Source organism: Harmonia axyridis, chromosome 1, assembly GCF_914767665.1.
Source record: "Harmonia axyridis chromosome 1, icHarAxyr1.1, whole genome shotgun sequence".
Taxonomy (NCBI): Eukaryota; Metazoa; Arthropoda; class Insecta; order Coleoptera; family Coccinellidae; genus Harmonia; species Harmonia axyridis.
In genome coordinates this window covers 14,833,880-14,852,752 of record NC_059501.1, presented here as the reverse complement: position 1 = coordinate 14,852,752, position 18,873 = coordinate 14,833,880, and the positions used below count along the sequence as shown (strand labels likewise).

Here is an 18,873-nt window from a genome sequence, read left to right as displayed (position 1 = left end):
AATGGAATTTCGAAACTTATAATATCTGGGTTCAAAAGGCTATGTGGGCGTAATAATTATTATGAGTAGATTATAGGGGTATAGGTATGATTTGCAATGTTTTTGATATTGACTATACACCTACTGAAAACATTTTAAATCAACTCGTTCCTTCATTCCATCCTTTCATCACAAAATTCCTTCACGCTTTATGAAAAGAGAAACATCACGAAAAATATTGATCACTTCGCACATAAGAAATCAATAAGTCAGAGTAGTCATGGAAATCGTACACCTGTTCTACTGTTCTTCAGTTTCGGTATGAGCTCCCTTTCGCAATGTCCTTAAGAAATAGTTCTGCTTCCAATGCTTCCTCGCGTTCTAGATCTTCCAAACCGAAATATAGACGATCTTCCCAATGTTTCGAACAGAAATATTTGAACGAGTTAGAGAACGAGGCGAGAAAGTTGAGTATCGAGTCCAACGAGATCAAACTGAAGAACAAAAGGCTCCAAGAAGCTGGCTCGAAACAGGATGTTACCAAAACATTCCTGGAATTTTTCGGCAGCATTCCTGAGTACGATGATGTCAATCATTTGTCTAATAGGGATTTCTATAAGAAACTGGAAAATTTGAGGGAAAAACAAAAGCAGTACAGCGACTATTTGCAGACCGAATTGAAATTGACGAACAGAGATACGGAATGGATCAATGATTATCAAATGCTCAAATTAGGTAAAATGAAATCTTCCACAGACCTCAGATTAGGTAATGCCTTCACGGAATATCCAACCATATATTGGGACAGTTTAAATTTCAAAGTAACAGGAAATTGAGGAAATAACTGAATTTCCTTGTTGGTCAGTATTCATGCATGATTTTTATCGACTAGTAGGTGAATAATACAATATTCATATTTGATAATATGAATAAGTACTTGTTACTGGTAATCCAGAAAAAAAGATGTAATAATACTTTCAAAAGTCACTAAAGTCATTAAAACTATCCATGTCTTGACTGAATGTATGAAATATGTAGATACCTTTTTGTTCACTCAAGTTTCCAATCTTTCAGCCCTTATAAGAATACTTTCATATACCATTCGTTACTAAATTACATATCAACATGAAATATTTTGCCCATAACGACTTTGACTGACCCAATCTTTGCATAAAATAATAGCTTGTGCATTATAAAATTCATCTTAAAATGGTAAAAGAGCTGAGGAAATATTTTTGGATAAATATTTGATACACATTCACTTGATTTTTGATTACTCAATGAAGAAGAAAAACAGATATAACAATATAAATTTTGAATAGTATCTAAATAAATAAACTGTAGATCTTAATTCCAAGACTTTTTGTGTATAGGTCCCATTTATATAACTTGATGTTGGTTGTCTATCCAACCATTTTTTCTCAATTCCATTGAAATATTAACTTCAGCCAATCTCCAAAGAATTTTTGAAACTAATTATCTGAGCTGTGAACACACATTGTAAGGGGTGTTTTTTTTAGAGCTATAGAACTTTAAATTGCAATAAAACAACGATGGATTATTCGATTGACATGAATTTCATTTATCCGCAAGATTATCTTGTGGCATTACATTTTAAATATGATTTCTGGCATATGATCGCCACAATTGGCTCGGATGTAGTCCAATCTGGACGTCCAATTTTCGATGACTTTTTCCAACATTTGTGGCCGTATATCGGCAATAATACGGCGAATGTTGTCTTCCAAATGGTCAAGGGTTTGTGGCTTATCCGCATAGACCAATGACTTTACATAGCCCCACAGAAAGTAGTCTGGCGGTGTTAAATCACAAGATCTTGGAGGCCAATTCACAGGTCCAAAACGTGAAAATAGGCGGTCACCAAACGTGTATTTCAATAAATCGATTGTGGCACGAGGTGTGTGACATGTTGCGCCGTCTTGTTGGAACCACAGCTCCTGGACATCATGGTTGTTCAATTCAGGAATGAAAAAGTTAGTAATCATGGCTTTTTACCGATCACCATTGACTGTAACGTTCTGGTCATCATCGTTTTTGAAGAAGTACGGACCAATGATTCCACCAGCCCATAGAGCGCACCAAACAGTCAGTTTTTCTGGATGTAACGGTGTTTCGACATAGACTTGAGGATTAGCTTCACTCCAAATGTGGCAGTTTTGTTTGTTGACGTAGCCATTCAACCAGAAGTGCGCTTCATCGGTAAACAAAATAAAATGGACGTAGTGCGCGATACGTATTCCGCACAGAACCATTATTTTCGAAATAAATTGCACTATTTGCAAGAGTTGTTCAAGCGTGAGTTTATTCATGATGAATTGCCAAATCAAACTGAGGATAAGTCACTTGACAGCTGTTAAATCGGTCGCCATCTTGAACAGAAATGCCAACTTAAAGTTAATATATACCTCGAAAAAAAAACACCCTATACAAATATCTTTACAGAATAATTATTGCTTCTTGTATTTAAATATTTCGAAAGAATTGAACTAGAAAGTATATATCATTTTTAGGGTCCAAAATGAATGATAATAAATTATCACCACCCCAGTCCAAACCATTCTGCATGACTCCCATATTGAGCAAGAAGAGCAAGAATATGAAGAACTATGAAGATCTAGAACTACTTTCTCTTTCTGACAGAGAAACAAAGCCACCATCTAGGAGATCTGTTCGAATAGAAACACCTTTCAGCGCCAAAAGTGACAAATCCAGTTCTAACAGTAGCTTTAGATCACTGAAGAGAGCGAAGTCAACTGCTCCTTCTTCTCCTCTGGACAGTTCTAAGGAGCCTTTAGGTTCTGAAAAATCGGGAGAAGAACTTCTAGAAGAAGAAGCAAATAGAAAGGAGAATTCTTGCCCTCTCACCAACTGTGGGATAACAATACCGAAACCCTTTCAGATGACTGTCAGGTAATGTTCTTTCTTCACGTAAATATTTGTTTATTAATTATGGAACACCTCGCATAGACTAAAGGTAACAGTCATATTCCATCAAGACTGAAATCACTTCTTCTCGGAAATACCTGCATTTTTATATCATGATTGATAATGGGTGGATAATGATGTGAAAGAGTTTAGGAATTAGACCTACAATTTCTTTAGTAATCAACGTATCTATATAAAATGGAATATTATGGTTTTATTTCAGAGATGAAGAAAATGAAATCGTAGAAAAATGTATGACTGAACTGAATACAAATGCTAACAAAGAAAAACAAGAAATGTTCAGAGCCCATCCAGTTCCAATTGAGTCTCAGATTCCACTTTTCGACAAATTAATGGCAGATCAAGAATATAAGTAAGTAGAGAAAGTCACGTTTGAATAGAATCATTTTTGTACAGTATTCTAACAATTTTTTTTATCGTTTATTTTTAGATATTTCTTAGAATCTTAATATTTGGAAGAACCATTTGTTCTTTCCTTGTTTGTATCGTTCTTCAAACTTAACTCTAGTTTGAAACATTCGTTTTTGCTTGTATCTACCTGTTACTACCACGAGCTGTGCAAATCGAACCTGTGAACATCTGAACGTCTAGGTACTGTGCGAATGTCCAGCCTAGGAAGAAGACATCTGTGCAAAGCAGTTTTAAATTCTCACGAAGTAATATCCCTCTCTAGGGGATTTCGGGACCCTGGTACCCCTGATGGAATCATCAGTATGGCAACTCAATGTTGCCTGCCATATACACCTTCCACCACCAAAGAGGAGTGTGGTGCATTTGTCGTAGAAAGGGTTGGTTGATTTCCCAAGTGGTAACGTTTCTCCATCTTTTGGGCTTGTAAAGTTCCACCACAAATCTAATACTTCCATGGAGAGACATAAAGCAAATCATCAAAAAGATTCCAGTTCTGAAAGGCTGCTTGCTATCCAACCGATCCCTACATTGAATCTTATCTTAGCTTATAACTATAGTCATCAATATATCACGAGATGGTTGACATCATTATTTCACATTTTTGAACAATTTTCAGTCCCTGCAATTTTCCAGGAATCATTTGGTTCGAGAAAGACGGAAGGCTGATCTTAATTCCCAAATGCGACCATTTTCATTCACGAAGAGGGACGAAGAAATGCAAGTTTTATCGAAGAGATTATCGAAATCCTCACCTTGTATATTTCCAGAAGAGAAAGAAGTGGTGAAAAAATTCAGAGCAAAACCTGTACCGAAGAATTTGTTCAGCAATTATATCTACCATAAAATGTATGAAGATGAATTTTATAGGTAAGAAAGTAAAACGTTCGAAATAGACTATTGAGTTCATTATGTCTTCAGATTCTCCTTCCTACAACACTGGTAGTTGCCTGAGAAGTTTCATTATTTTATATTGTAGCATAGACAGAAGATTGAATGACTTATTACCTTTATTTTTTCATTCTATGAATATGAACTTGTTCGTCTTTGTTCTTCAGATCACTTCAGAAAAAAATAAGATCGGCAGAGATGCTGAAGGCTGCTTCACTGCCACCATCTATGGCAAAGAGAGAACAGAACAAGAAAATCTATGACGTTTGTCCCAAATCCTACAAAACTATGACCTATTCAGATGAATTCCCAGAGTTCATGAGAAGTAAAAAAATACCTGATTTCAAAAAATTTCACGATCTTTATGAAAAAGAACTTGAAGATCTGAAGAACGAGTTCATCAGCACTAGTCCAAGGCCATTTAAATTCAGAAGGTCCAAATCTAAGGTAAACTATTACCCCTTTTCTGATCTCGTATGTTCAAGCTTTACTCTGTGAGTAGAATGAAGTTAGTTTTATTTTCGAAAAGATATCAAAGCTACTTATTTTGTTCAAGCAATTTTTGCACTTGCAAAATTATTGTAAAAGTGTATTGTATTTTGTTATTGTACTGTACTGATAACGCGTCACCAAAAATATTACAGAAAAAAGTGAAGATACCTAGTACTACTCTTTCTGGTGTGATTTTGAGGAAATGCTTCAATCCATAATATGAGATACTAGTTTTCCATTAGTTGCATCATTTTTCTTTGAGGTTTGCGTGGCATAAAAGCATTGTATAAATCTTTTAGTACATTAGCTCAGTTTGTGAACTTTCCTTTGGCTAAGTTCAATGCTTTGTGTTGCTTGTGTGCAAAGGACGTTTTTGAAACTTGTATCATAAATTTTATAGAATTCAATCAAAATGAATATTCTTCTAGTGTAAGAAAGACAACAAAACGATATCTTCGGGCAGTTCAAGTAGAACCACTTCAGCTTCTGGTTTAAGAGCAGTTAGCAGGTCCAATTTAGCAGCTGTACTAAGAATTGAATCTGCCAGGTAACGAACATTAGAATTACCAGAAATTTTCGAAATTTCTTTTGGGTTCTTTCAGGAAACGTCTTCAAGATCATATGGACCAAAAACTGGAGGAGGCAAGAGTTAAGGAAGAAGCCAGATGGCGAGAGAAGATAATGAGGAAAAAGCCAGTCTGGGAATCTTTGGCTTACAGTAATGAAGAAGACCTTCAAATGAGATTGAGGATGAGGAAAGATGAGGAACGTCTTAGAAAGGAGGAGCATCGATTACGAATGGAATTGATGTTTGGAAGAGTGAATCAACAACCAACACTTTTCGAAAGGCAATCCCAGGTAGAATACATAGACAATACAGCAATTTTGAATAGATGGATTATCCTTTTATTAACTTCTGTGTTTTGAAATTCGCAAAATATTCGATTTATGGACTATCTTAATCAAAGAGGACTATAAAACGTAATATTGAATTTTTGGTTTCTTTTTGAGAAAGAAGCGCTCAAAAACTTCGAATGAATTGAGAACCGCTCATTCATGGATTCAAGTACCACTTAATTCAATAAGTTCCAGGCCTGGTGAACAGATGGCACTGCCAGTACCCGACAACTCGGTAGTAGCTTCTAAAGATGCGTTTCAAAATTGTTTGATAAAATTATCAAAATAGGTTGCCAACATAAATATATGTGTATAAAAACATATTGAAATTATATCCTTGTGTGAATGTGAATTGTGTGAACCGCCAGTTGTTCTACTATCCACTTCAAACCACGTATCGTCCTAATTATGATTTTTCTAAACGAGTTGTGTAAAAATTTTTGTTATCGAACGATTCTAAGAGATGAGGTGTGAGATGTGTTCTAGTCAGTAACAAAAGTTTTTCACTTACTTTTTTTTACGGATGGGTGTCGTATATTCACTGGACATAGTCACAGTCTAAATGAATATATATATCCTATGGGAGGGTAAACCCGAGGGTAAACCTATAAAAGGGCGAGACCGCAATTCCACTCATCAATTAATTGAAACTAAATATAAATTGGTCGAAGCGATCAATTACAGAATAATTCTCTTCCCATCTTCAATAAACAACAAAATTGAAACAGTATTCGAAACACTAGCTATGTGGCACATGGGTAGTGTTATTTGCGACCAATTACAGAAAAAATATTTTTCCATCTCTGCTAAACAGCAAGAATTGTAACGTATAACGGCTATACAGGGTGATTTATAACCTAATTCTTCATTTTGTTCAGATCAAATACCCCAAAACGAAAGAAGAAATTATCGAAGCTGTCTACAGGGAGAATAATGTAGCTAGACCAAAAAGAAGTGTAAGTGATCTTTCGGGTAATTATTATTATAATGGGTTGAAAGATGAAGGTGTCCAAGTGAGCCGTGATGAATTGGAAGATATCGAATTAGAAAAGGCATTGATGAACGATGAGGACAAAGACAAATTCGTCGTGGCAGAGTTGGAAGAAGAGTAATGGAACAACAAAAATATCGAAAATATCTATACTGATCTGACTTTATGATTGTATATTTCAATAAAGGCTATTTGCAATTCAACAAATTATTAGTTACCTACTCATTTCATTAAGTAAGCGTTTTATTAAATTGTATTAATACAATAGGTGTTAGTGAAACATTATCTTCTTTCATGTTTTCAGACAAGATATCTGAACAAGAAGCGGAAAGACTTGCAAAAAATATATTCTTCAAATTACCGTGCTTGGCATAAAAGAAAATTATTTCATCTAGGTTTTCCAATTCAAATTCTAGAAATATACCAACTGATTGTTAACTGTCTCCTTCCGCTGGTTAAATTGGAAAAAAAAAGAAACTGTCTGGTACATACTACAACAATTTATTTCTTTTAGGTAGCATTCTCAACTATCCATTTGAGATATTTATCCACCCTTGTATATATGGTAGGCAGATTTTTATCGCCACAGGTGGCTGTACCGAAGGAAACAATCCCGACCTGTATATATCTCACTTCTAAACTCTTATCTAGGGTTATGTTCATCAAAGGGCCTCCGCTGTCACCCTTGCAAGCATCTTCAGTGTTGGGACCGTTGGCACAGAGCTGCATCTCGCTGAGTGGCTTGACTTGAGTTGGAATTGAGTTATTGCATTTATGTTGATCCCAGGTTTTCACTTTGGCAAATTGGAGGACGTCCGAACCGAAAAGATTTCCTGGTAACATATAAGCAATATCAGTTTTAAGTGAATATGATCATTTATCATAAGTATATTTATAAATTTACTTATATAATTTGCATCTATATGCAAATTATAGGTTTCTACGAGAATCTATTCCTAACTGAAAGAGTATACAATGCATAATATCAAAATTGCTATTCAAACTTTTGCTATGAGTACTCCGCTGAGTTTGAAACCAATTGGCTAGGTCTTTGAGTCGTAGAACAATACTTTAACTCAAAAAATGCTGATTTCGAGTTAGGACCGGTATTGTATAGGGTGTCCCAAATTCGATGCTCTGTAGTAAATCGGAAATTATTGAAACTATTGAAATTATTGGGATTATTATTCAGAAAGAATATACGTTAAAATTCAAAAGAGCGATCGTGACTTGTGTAAACTGATCTTATCTTAGAATAAGGATGTTTTATTTTTCAATCAATGCTTTTCTTAGTTATCGTCTCACTGCGTTGGTGAAATCGATATATTTTTTACGGATAAGAAAAATAATTTAGATATGGGGAAATCTTGACTTATCTGAGTTCGATACATGCGAAAAACCGTCACGGTCGTTCTCAGCAAAAAGTTCGTTAGGCAAAATCGAAGTATGGTTCTTGCTGAGACTGCATAAAAATCTAGTTTGAACTGAGGTTGAAGGTCTATTGACAAAAAATGAAGAAGGACAAAAAATCTTTCAACCAATGATCTAATTGGCATGGTATCTTGGGGAATTGTTGGGGCGGTCTTAGATAAGTACGATGTTACGATTTTTGTGGAGGTCGAAAGAAGAAGTCAGTATCGCTTAGGGTCTCTTATTGAGAAGGGTTGAGAATTAGAACGTCTTAGAGCAAAACAATTTCTTTTCAAGATCAGAGTAATATTGAATGAGGATAAGTTAAATAGTTGGTAAATTGGTATATCAGTGAGTTTTCGAGATTTTAAGTGTTCAAGAAAAGGGATTGTTTTGGCTCTGAGAAAGGAAGAATTAGGTCAGAAATAGAAAAACAGGGATTATATTTTTTTTGGGATAAAGTTTAGAATTTGTTTTGGTATAAATTAGATTCGATCGGAGTGCGCGAATCGGGAGTGAAGTTATTAAAAAAGGAATTACACGTTTCGAGTGAAAAGTTTGAAGAAATTAAAACTAGGTTTAGGCAGGACCTAAAATACTCATCTAGCATCGCGGGATAAGGGCAAGTCTTTTGGCTATTTAATTTTTATTTTTACTTGTTGATTTTTGAATACTTTTCGATGAAAATAAGTTCAGTTGAGTAGTCCCGATTCTCCCAAGTTCAAAGTTGGTTATTTTGTTTCTTTTGTTTGAATAACAGATTATTTGAGACATTTTTTTTTCTTTTTTTTCAAGTTTTGGCCGTTGAGTTAAAAATATAGAAATTTCGTGGATATTGTAATTTTGGATATTTTTCTTTTTTTTTTCTTTATTATATTTAGTTTCAAAATTTTAATCGACTTTTATTGACCCAGTAAACTAATCCTGTCCCTAGAGAAAGAAAGTCAACTAAAAAGACCTGTCCATTGAAGCGACGGGCCGGACTCACACATAACATCTTAGTGAAACTTATATAATTATTAATTCTCCGTGACCTCTGGAAAGCCGCTCTTCCAGGGGTTAAAAGAACATCTCAACCGGAGATAAGTGAACGTTGGTCAACATTCTCTGACCAGCCCGTTCATGACAGCTCACTGAAAGCATCTCGAGAACTAACAGACTTAGAGAAAAAATCTTCGAGAACACCCCAGCTCCTTTATCGAAATAATCAGATATCAAAAAGCAGATCATAGATATCTTGATTCGTTCTCTAGTTAAAGGGCATTTCCGAAAAATGACTTTGAAATATTTCGCTATATCTTGGTCTATATTCGAGATATTCGAAAAAGTTTTTTTTCAGTAGTTTTTATGGTTTATATGATATTATTGATACTCATAGTATTGAGCAGCCTTCAATTCCATCTCTGAAGCTGGAGTATTTGAAAGCAGTCGAATAGGAGTTCGAGGAGAGGAAAGTCGAAATCAGAATGAGATTTTCAGAATTATGTCGGTACGAATTTTCGATTGTAGCAGTGTTCTACGACGGATGCAACATTTAGAAAGAAATTTTATCATTTATTTATTATTTATTTACTTATTATTATTTATTTATTTATTTATAATTATTTATTTATTTATTATTTATTACCACCTTGGGCAGTAGGTGCTTGCTAAATTAATTTTTTAAAGAGCAGAGATATTTGAAACTCACCTGAATCAGATTTTCCCCAACCACTAACTGTAAAATTCTGTCCTGTCAATTCAGAATAAGACCAGTGCTTGTCGAATGGTAGACAAATTGCCCTTATGTAATCTGAAATTTCGAATCATCAATTGCGAAGCATATTCTTCTTGAAATGGGAAATTCTCTTCAATTGTGGGTAGATTCATTATTTTTTGTGACCTATTCATTAACTGAAGCACATAGTCGACATATAACGGGTGTCTTTTTTCGAGTTATATAACTTTAAGTTGGCATTACTGTTCAAGATGGCGACTGATTCAACAGCTGTCAAGTGATTCATTCTAAGTTTGGTTTGGCAATTCATCATGGGTAGACTCACGCCTGAACAACGCTTGCAAATAGAGCAATTTTATTTCGAAAATAATGGTTCTGTGCGGAATACGTATCGCGCACTACGTCCATTAGCGATAAAGTGCACTTCTGATTGAATGGCTACGTCAACAAACAAAACTGCCGCATTTGGAGTGAAGCTAATCCTCAAGTGTATGTCGAAACACCGTTACATCCAGAAAAACTGGACTGTTTGGTGCGCTTTATGCGCTGTTGGAATCATTGGTCCGTACTTCTTCAAAAACGATAATGGCCAGAACGTTACAGTCTATGATTACTAACTTTTTCATTCCTGAATTGAACAACCATGATGTCCAGGAGCTGTGGTTCCAACAAGACGGCGCAACATGTCACACAGCTCGTGCCACAATCGATTTATTGAAAGACACGTTTGGTGACCGCCTAATTTCACGTTTTGGACCTGTGAATTGGCCTCCAAGATCTTGTGATTTAACACCGCTAGACTACTTTCTGTGGGGCTATGTGAAATCATTGGTCTATGCGGATAAGCCAGAAACCCTTGACCATTTGAAAGACAACATTCGCAGCGTTATTGCCGATATACGGCCACAAATGTTGGAAAAAGTCATCGAAAATTGGACGTCTACATTGGTACATTGGACTACATCCGAGCCAGCCGTGGCGGTCATATGCCAGAAATCATATTTAAAATGTAATGCCACAAGATTATCTTGGGGATAAATAAATTTCATGTTAATCGTTGTTTTCTTGCAATTTAAAGTTCTAAAAAACACCCTTTATTTCAGCGCCATTTTAATAAATCGATGCACTGAAAAACATAACTTATTTTTAAAGGAACATGCCAAACAAAGTATCAATTCAGTTTTGAACATAATATGTTCAAAACTGAATTGATACTTTGTTTGGCATGTTCCTTTAAAAATAAGTTCAAGACTTCAAGACCCTATGACCAAATTGAGAATGAAAGAATGAGATAATTCAGGAGCAGATTGACCAGAGCACATATTATGTGCTCTGGTCAATCTGCTCCTGAATTATCTCATTCTTTCATTCTCAATTTGGTCATAGGGTCTTGAAGTCTGTGAGAATAATGTAATATTAGATAAGTACATAAAAGTATTCTAATGTGGTGAAAAATAATTTTTCTTTTTATAAATATAAATTGTAGAATAGAAATAAAGAACTTTACACCCCATATTTATTTTTTTAAGAAAGAATTTTTTTGAAGAGAATTTCCCAATTTCATATGAAAAAATCATCTTAATTTGATTTTCATTGGACTAAACTAATCGTTATGATGTACAAACCTGATTCCCTTACAGAATGTCTCAATCTTATGAGCGCAATGTCGTTTTTAAGTGTTTGTCTACTATACTCTGGATGGACTGCAACACGTTCTACGTAAACATCTGTATGTTGATCAGCACATACACGTCTATTTCCAAAGTTCACACAATCTCTTTGAGATGTAAGATTATATTCGCCCAATCTCACAAAAACTCTGAAATATAAAAGCGGTTATGTTCTTTATAATGAAATTATTGAGATGCTGTTTTTCAACAAAATAAGGATCATTGTTACTGTTATCATATAGTGGCAGATCATGAAAATACATTTGTCATACCACCTAGAGGCTGGAGGTGATAATCATCCTTACTGAACTATTGGTTAACTAAAAAAATTTTACAGATTATCTTTTTTTCAAAGCCATTTTTTCCTGAGAATACTTCATTTCTGAAGGATCAGGTGCGGCAGATTTTAATATGCACTACCTGTAGACAAGCAACTCTTTTTAAGACCGATTTGTACTTTTGTCTAGTTCACCATTTGAAATTTTTTCGGGAGGGTCGAAGAAGGTTAGATTCAGAAGATACAACATGGAATTTTCATGGTATCATGCAGTATTACACTTTGAAAAATTTCAGTAAAAATATCCATATTATTCGAAATACACAAATTTGAAGGCAGAATGCTCTTCTGTCATGACTTGGCGGCGATAAATAATGGCATATTCAAAAGAGAAAAGGTCCAAGTTTTTGAGCATGCATTTATAATTTTTAAATGCTTTCTTGTTTCCTTCAGGAAATCGTTTCAAAAGAGTGGTAAATGACTTTGTATTGAAGTTGTAGGACATTTCAGGTTTCATTTGTGCAAAATATTTAAGGTATAGCTTTTATGAATCAGTGTATGTTGAAAAAAATAATAGACATTTTAATAATCAACCTGTCGAATGAAACTGTCGATACTAATATGCATTCTTCAACTCAAATATTGTAAAATTCATTACCAACTTATTATTGAAGTTGGTATATAATATATTTATAGGTATAATGAATATTATCAACTTGAAAGCTAAAGTTACCACACTCTTCTTAATGTTATTAATCAACTAAGTTATTATCAAAACCTACAGTCCTACAGGTTATTTAGTTGAAACGTGCATAAAACACTCATTGAAAATTTCGATAAAAGCATTGTCATATCGTCAGGAGCTTTTTGATAGTAGTTATTCATGTACCGTGTACCTATTGGGCTCTTGGAGACCAGATAACTATGTTATTATCAAAATTTTTCGAAAAGGTGGCTTCAATTTTTTCATATCTCGGAGAAGAACTCGATTACCCAATATTACTTGTTTGATTCTGTTGAGTTGACTGCAGTTAGGGCGGCAAATTGGGTCTCTACCCAGGGCGACAGTGTGGCTAGCGATGGCTCTGTGGCTACTTTAAGCTTTCAAGTTTGATTCAATTGATCATTTCATATGGAAATTATCGAGTTCTTGCAATATTATCGGAAATCTCATGATATAAAAATAATTAGGAAGAAAAATGTATTACCTACAATTCTAACGGTCTATTTTCTATGATACAATGTGCTGCTGTCAGAATATGTCTTGTCGTTATTAGTGTCCCACCGCATAAGAATTGAGGTACTGGTTGAGCAGCCTCTGAAAAAATCATTAATTGAATATTGATAATTCGTTATAATTAATTTTTTCATTTTTGACCTGGATAACTGAGTTGCCAATTTGCATAAACCGAAAGTTGAAAACGTGCAATCGTACCACCTCGAGGTGAATATTTGCCAACAGAAATTCCCAAGAAATATTAATTATTGCCCTATTATTAGATACCGTTCTTCTGGTTCAGTAGGTGAGTGATGCACATTGGCGTAGAAACCAGGAAGGCGAAAGCATAAGGAACAAACTTCAATAATGGAAGAGACAAAATATTATTTTTCTGAAAAATCAACGTCAAATATTATAAGTCGTTGAGCTATGTCCAATATCGTGCCTCGTTTGGCAACAGCACCAGGGATGCTCAAGTGACGGCAGAAGGTGCTCGTGACCGCAAAAAAAAGACCGGTTATTTCACAAAAATTCCTATACGGAAGAAACACGATGCTAGACTGACCAGGTTGTCATGGTGACTGAATCTTCCGATCCTCCCCTTCAAGGGGATGAGATTTTTTTCCTCAGGGGCGCTTCAATTCCCACAAAGTAAATATAGTCCGTTCAAATATAAGACGGAGCAATATAAACGAAGTAAATCGCATGGTTTGCGCTTAGGGTGAGGGCAACTGTAATTGGTCGAATGGTTTCAAACCTTACCCCTTCTTCGTCTCTTATAACTTATAGGATCTTACTTGGAACGCTATATCGATATTGCAAATTTATGATTTGTATATCCATTTCACCGAAGAGTAAGAAAAAAAGACTGGTGCAGAGTAATGGCGCAAATGCATCAACCACGTCGTAGAGGAGGTTGAAAAAAAGTGACAATTCGATAACATTCTTGGTGTAAGTGACACTGAAGACGAGAGCGAAACATATTTTCCATTTTTTTCATAATGTCTATGTCATGTTAGATTTTTGACATATTTATCATGTTGAAATAAAATATAGAATTGAAAAATCTTCTTCAACTTATTATGTTATAACGTGCAAGTACATAAATTTTATTTTGACGTGTTTTATATATTTTATTTGTAGTTTAATATGGAGTACTAACTGTACGATTATGTGAATTATACCGTTCAACTCTGAACGGATAGTACCTCATTCTATTCAAAGACCCTCCCTGCGCGAACTTGTTTATATTGCTCCGTCTTATATTTGAATATAGTGATTCATATTTCACTGTTTCCGTATATTTCTTTATCTTCGACTTTTCTTCTTTCCTTTTCTTATTTCTAACAACTTGTATCTATACATTTCAAGACCTATATGAAGTGGTCACGTGGTATCAGAAGACATATGTCCACTTAATATAATTACAGATTATATCAAAATGGCAATTAATAATTTTGAAAATTAACGGTCAATCCATGACCTCACTCTAGATGATCTAAAAGTAGTTGGATTATGTTTTCTTCTGTTAATTTTTTTCTATCGATTTTTAGTTGGAATGTTATCGATTTCATGAAAAATGAAGCTGACAAAGGAACTTTTCAATTATTCAAATAGCGATTACTAATCGAACGTTAGTCATCTATATATACTAGAAGAACTATTTATGTGCGGTCATTGTCGATCTTGTCATATAAGGGAAATCACAAAATTCTGAATTATTACTCACGTCTGAAGGCCAATAGAGCCATCCACGGGAACTGGCCAAGCTCTGCAACTCTTCCTCCAGTCACTTTATTATCAGCAAATGTCAAACCACAATTCTCTTTGAAAATACTTCTTCTTAGAACTGCAAAATTTTTATCTTCTTCGCTAATTTTCTTCTTATTTTCGTAATTTTTCGTACCGTGGACATCTTTTCGCTCAAATTCTTGATTATAGTTGGGAATATTAAATCTAACATCTTCGAAACTTCCTGCTGTAATCGGAGTGCGGGTAGTAGCTTTAGGATCGTATGTGTTATAATTTTTTATTGGCCTGTTGGATATAAATCCGCTCAGACTGGCGTTTCGCACGAATTCTTGCGTTTCATCGATGGCAGATTCTCCATTTCCGTCGTTGAAATTTGGTTTTTCGTTATAATTATCTCTCAAACCGTTATCTGAGGGAGTTGAATTTATTTTTTTGGCTTGTTCAGTAAATTTGGTGCTGTAGTTTTGGGTCTTTGGATTTGCGCAACATATGTTTCTACCTTCGTCACAGGGATAGACAACATCATCAAGATTGATATGACACTCAGGAATGGGTAGGCAACTGTGGTTTGGAAGACACACGCTCACTGGATTTCCTAGAGTGCCTAAAAATAGATATATAAATGAATTTAAAAAAAAATGATTTTGAGGATTTTGGTATCTAAAATTCCATATATTCCATGTTAAACCATAAACATAATAAAAACATTTCAAATTTTACACAATAGTTCACTATTTCTTTCTAGAAAAGATTGCTCCATAAAGCACTCTTTGTGGAATGAATGCTCTTAAATCGAGAATATCACTGAATTGTGGAAAATTGAAGAAAAAACTATTTTTCTGGAAATTAACAACGCATAATCATGAAATAGGAGATATATAATGCCATGATGATACTCTACACAATATTTTTCACCGCAAAGTTATAGCACTTATTTTTCAAGATATATAAATTTTTGAAATTTTTATTTTCATTAACAATTTTAAAGGGCACCACGCACTATGCGATTAGCTGCACCCTGTTCTACTCATTCATGAAGAATTCAAAGTCAATATCGATTCTGCCCGTCCACTGTATAAGTATGAGTGAATACAATAATCCTCGGATAGAATACGATACAAAATTGAAATTTTCTGACTAGATTCAGGTTACTACAATTTTGGATAATGTTCATTGTTGGACAAAATCCTTCAGATGATACCAGAGTTATAATTAAAAAAATATCCATCCGATTGAATTGAAATTTAGAAATCAGTTGCAAAATAGCTACACTAATATTCGTCCGATATTTTGTAAGGATCTTGTTATTGGGAGATGCTTATTTTGTGAAATTTGGATTACTCTGAATTCAACCATCAGATCTTACTGAAATTGAATTTTTGTTTATAATCTGAATGAAGGAAGAGCTGCTAGAAAACTTTTTTTTTGTAATTTGATCGGCTATTCAAATGTGGAGTCTGAGAAATGCCAAGATGCTTTGATGCAAGAAGATAGAAAAAACATGAAACCAGAATGTTCTTTTACGATCCGGTGTCGATATAATATTACGTCATATATCAAAAAAGAAAAAATCGAAAAAAAAATCATACTCATATGCTTTTCCACATAAAAAAAATAGTTCCGTAAAAGTAATAAATTATATGTTGAAGTATCAGGATACTCTACTCGTATTCAAAATATCGAATTAAGCATATTGGAGCAAAACGCACATGTGGAATACGAAAAAAATCAAATGCATAAGAAATCTAGTAAGCCCTTTTCCCATTTTTGAGCGCTAGTTTTCCAAACAGAACACATGTCTGTAATTTTCGAGTTTTTGAGTTGGAATGACCTCAAACGATAAGGTTCGTCCAACACATGACGAATCCAAGACAAAATTCAATTCCGTTCGTCCGGTAGAATCAGCCGTGAACTATTCAACTCTCGAAAGAAAGAAACTAAAAAATTACAATCGAAATAGAATCATGAAATGTGCTTTGGGAATTTGATTTTCAATTCCAAAAATCTTTGACCCTCTCCCTTTAATTTTTATGTGAAATTAGTTTGAATGAGTTCTTATTCACCAGTAGATAAAAATATTTTCTGTTTATGTTTGAATGAGTTGAAAATTACCGACTTTTGTTGGCATGTTATCAGTTATCTTGTCAATTCACATTCTTATGTTAAATCTCTTCGTTCAAAGGTTCATGAATTTTTCACACTCGAGTTGATAGCTGTAAAACCCAGAATTTATTGAAGTGCTTGCATTTTGTCGAATTAATTGAAACAAAATTACCGTCAATTCGTGGAATAAAAGAAAATTTAGGTAATTTGGATGTTTGAATTTTTGAGAGGAAATAAGTCATGGATAAATTTGTGGATTATCCAGTTTTTTAAAGACAATGTCATTACAAAAATAAGATATACTCACATGTATATAAGCTGAGTAAAATTAAACCTACAGTCACGGTCATTTGAGCAAGATTGAAAATCTTGAATCAAAACAATGGGAGAAACAAGTTCCTTTGAGTTCTTGAGTTCGCTACTCATGCGCAATAGAAACTTTCGAATTATTTCCGGAACTGAACACAATCTTCGAAATTCCCAATAAGAAGGGTTTTTCGATTTTGGTTTCACAAGAAGAAACGCAGCTATCTCAACGAAATTTTTTAGATGATAACACAACCAAGGTTGAGGTTATTAAAATAATTTGACCCGCTCATATCCTCTGTATCAATGTTGATGATTAAATATCTATTTGTTATTTGGTAGTAACAATAGGAAGAACCAGTGGCGGAGTAACAAAGGAAGATGCTTTTTTACATCGATGAGGTAATTTTACTGAGTATTTTTATTGAACAGAATGCACTATACTAAGTTCACAAATATTTAAAAATTTCCGATTCGGTTGAGATTTTGCGTGCATATTTAGAATTACATTTGCAAGCTTTGTTCTGAATTTTGTTTCGATAGCGTGTTCAGAATCATAGAAAATTCAGAAAAAATATAAAAAAATGCAAAAAGCACTCAGGTTGCACTTTTAGGGACCACATTTATTTATTAGTCCTGTGGTCTGCAATGGCGGAATTGGACTCCGAGCATTCCTCAGTTTTATTTATTCTCATTGAGGACGGATACTATTGTTATTTTAGCTGTTGCTGAACATAAACATTTTCGAAAAGGTATGAGGGTCTTTAACTCGTGGAGGTACCTTAGCAAAAGCTATGAGAGTTCTTATTTGTATAGGTACCTTTGCAAAAGTTATGAGAGTCCTAACTCGTGTAGGTACCTTAGTAAAAGCTATGAGAATCCTTACTTGTGTAGGAACATTAGCAAAAGTTATGGGAGACATAACTCGTGTATAGGTACCTTAGCAAAAGTTATGAGAGTCCTAACTCGTGTAGGTACCTTAGTAAAAGCTATGAGAATCCTTACTTGTGTAGGAACATTAGCAAAAGTTATGGGAGACATAACTCGTGTATAGGTACCTTAGCAAAAGCTATGAGAGTCCTAACTCATGTAGGTAGGTAGGTACCATAGCAAAAGCTAAGAGAGCCCTATTATTATTATTATTATTATTATTTGAACTGGGTTCGTTTTGCTTCGGTAAGCCTTCCGGGAACTGCGACCATGCAGATCTTTTGTTCACTACCCTACTCATTCATAGAAACCCAGGGAGGTCGTCAACAACGTTAATAAAATTGACAACCTCCCTAGGGGCCTTGGCCATTACCTCTCTGGTATCCACCCAGCAAACACGTTACATCACTTGGCAGTTTCGCGAAGTCTCAAATTGCACATTGACAGATATCTTCATTGCGATTACGCATACTTGTTCTAAACATATTTATTTTGCGACATTGCTTTGTTAACAACAATTCGAAGATGCAGTGATAATAATTTGAGGATATTAATAAATAACCACAATGCCATCCCCATAGAAAGTGGTAAATTAGTAGTTAAAAAGTTTACCATCGAGCGACTTCGCAACGAAGTCTTTTTGAGAACTACACAATGTTAACATGAATTGGATGATATTTCAAATCCTTTTTGAGTGGGTCACTTTATGTTCCCAATGTGGCTGTTTATTCTGGTGAATGTAATAGTAATACTTTGCACATTATTATTTTCAATTATCCATCTGTGGCACTGAAATATCCAGCCCTCAAAGAGTCCGACGAATATTTATTTATTCTCCTTCATCTGGATGTAATAAACAAAAAC

The 18,873-nt window shown here is 34.5% G+C and overlaps 2 protein-coding genes across 2 annotated transcripts; one reads left to right on the top strand and one right to left on the bottom strand.

Annotated features, from left to right (window-relative positions):
* Nucleotides 1-38: 38 nt before the first annotated feature.
* On the top strand, nt 39-7,088 carry LOC123677678 (protein FAM161A-like). Its single transcript, XM_045614348.1, has 8 exons — nt 39-714; nt 2,511-2,910; nt 3,149-3,298; nt 3,991-4,224; nt 4,413-4,692; nt 5,166-5,284; nt 5,340-5,595; nt 6,513-7,088. The coding sequence occupies exons 1-8, from the start codon at nt 318-320 to the stop codon at nt 6,744-6,746; spliced, it is 2,070 nt and encodes a 689-aa protein (XP_045470304.1). The 5' UTR covers nt 39-317; the 3' UTR covers nt 6,747-7,088.
* Nucleotides 7,089-7,110: 22 nt separating this feature from the next.
* On the bottom strand, nt 7,111-17,281 carry LOC123677685 (phenoloxidase-activating factor 3-like). Its single transcript, XM_045614362.1, has 6 exons — nt 17,081-17,281; nt 14,648-15,274; nt 12,912-13,017; nt 11,378-11,571; nt 9,726-9,827; nt 7,111-7,458 (listed from the first exon to the last, which is right to left on the bottom strand). The coding sequence occupies exons 1-6, from the start codon at nt 17,121-17,123 to the stop codon at nt 7,136-7,138; spliced, it is 1,395 nt and encodes a 464-aa protein (XP_045470318.1). The 5' UTR covers nt 17,124-17,281; the 3' UTR covers nt 7,111-7,135.
* Nucleotides 17,282-18,873: the final 1,592 nt, after the last annotated feature.

Bases quoted from the DNA above. Each gene is read 5' to 3' on its own strand.
- LOC123677685 (XM_045614362.1), bottom strand. From the start codon at position 17,123: ATGACCGTGACTGTAGGTTTAATTTTACTCAGCTTATATACAT. The intron at 11,572-12,911 runs GTAGGTAATACA...TTTATATTTCAG, and splicing joins GAAAATAGACCGTTAGAATT to AGTTTTTGTGAGATTGGGCG. The intron at 9,828-11,377 runs GTTTGTACATCA...TCGAAATTTCAG, and splicing joins ACATTCTGTAAGGGAATCAG to ATTACATAAGGGCAATTTGT.
- LOC123677678 (XM_045614348.1), top strand. From the start codon at position 318: ATGTCCTTAAGAAATAGTTCTGCTTCCAATGCTTCCTCGCGTTCTAGA. The intron at 4,693-5,165 runs GTAAACTATTAC...ATATTCTTCTAG, and splicing joins TCAGAAGGTCCAAATCTAAG to TGTAAGAAAGACAACAAAAC. The intron at 5,596-6,512 runs GTAGAATACATA...CATTTTGTTCAG, and splicing joins TTTTCGAAAGGCAATCCCAG to ATCAAATACCCCAAAACGAA.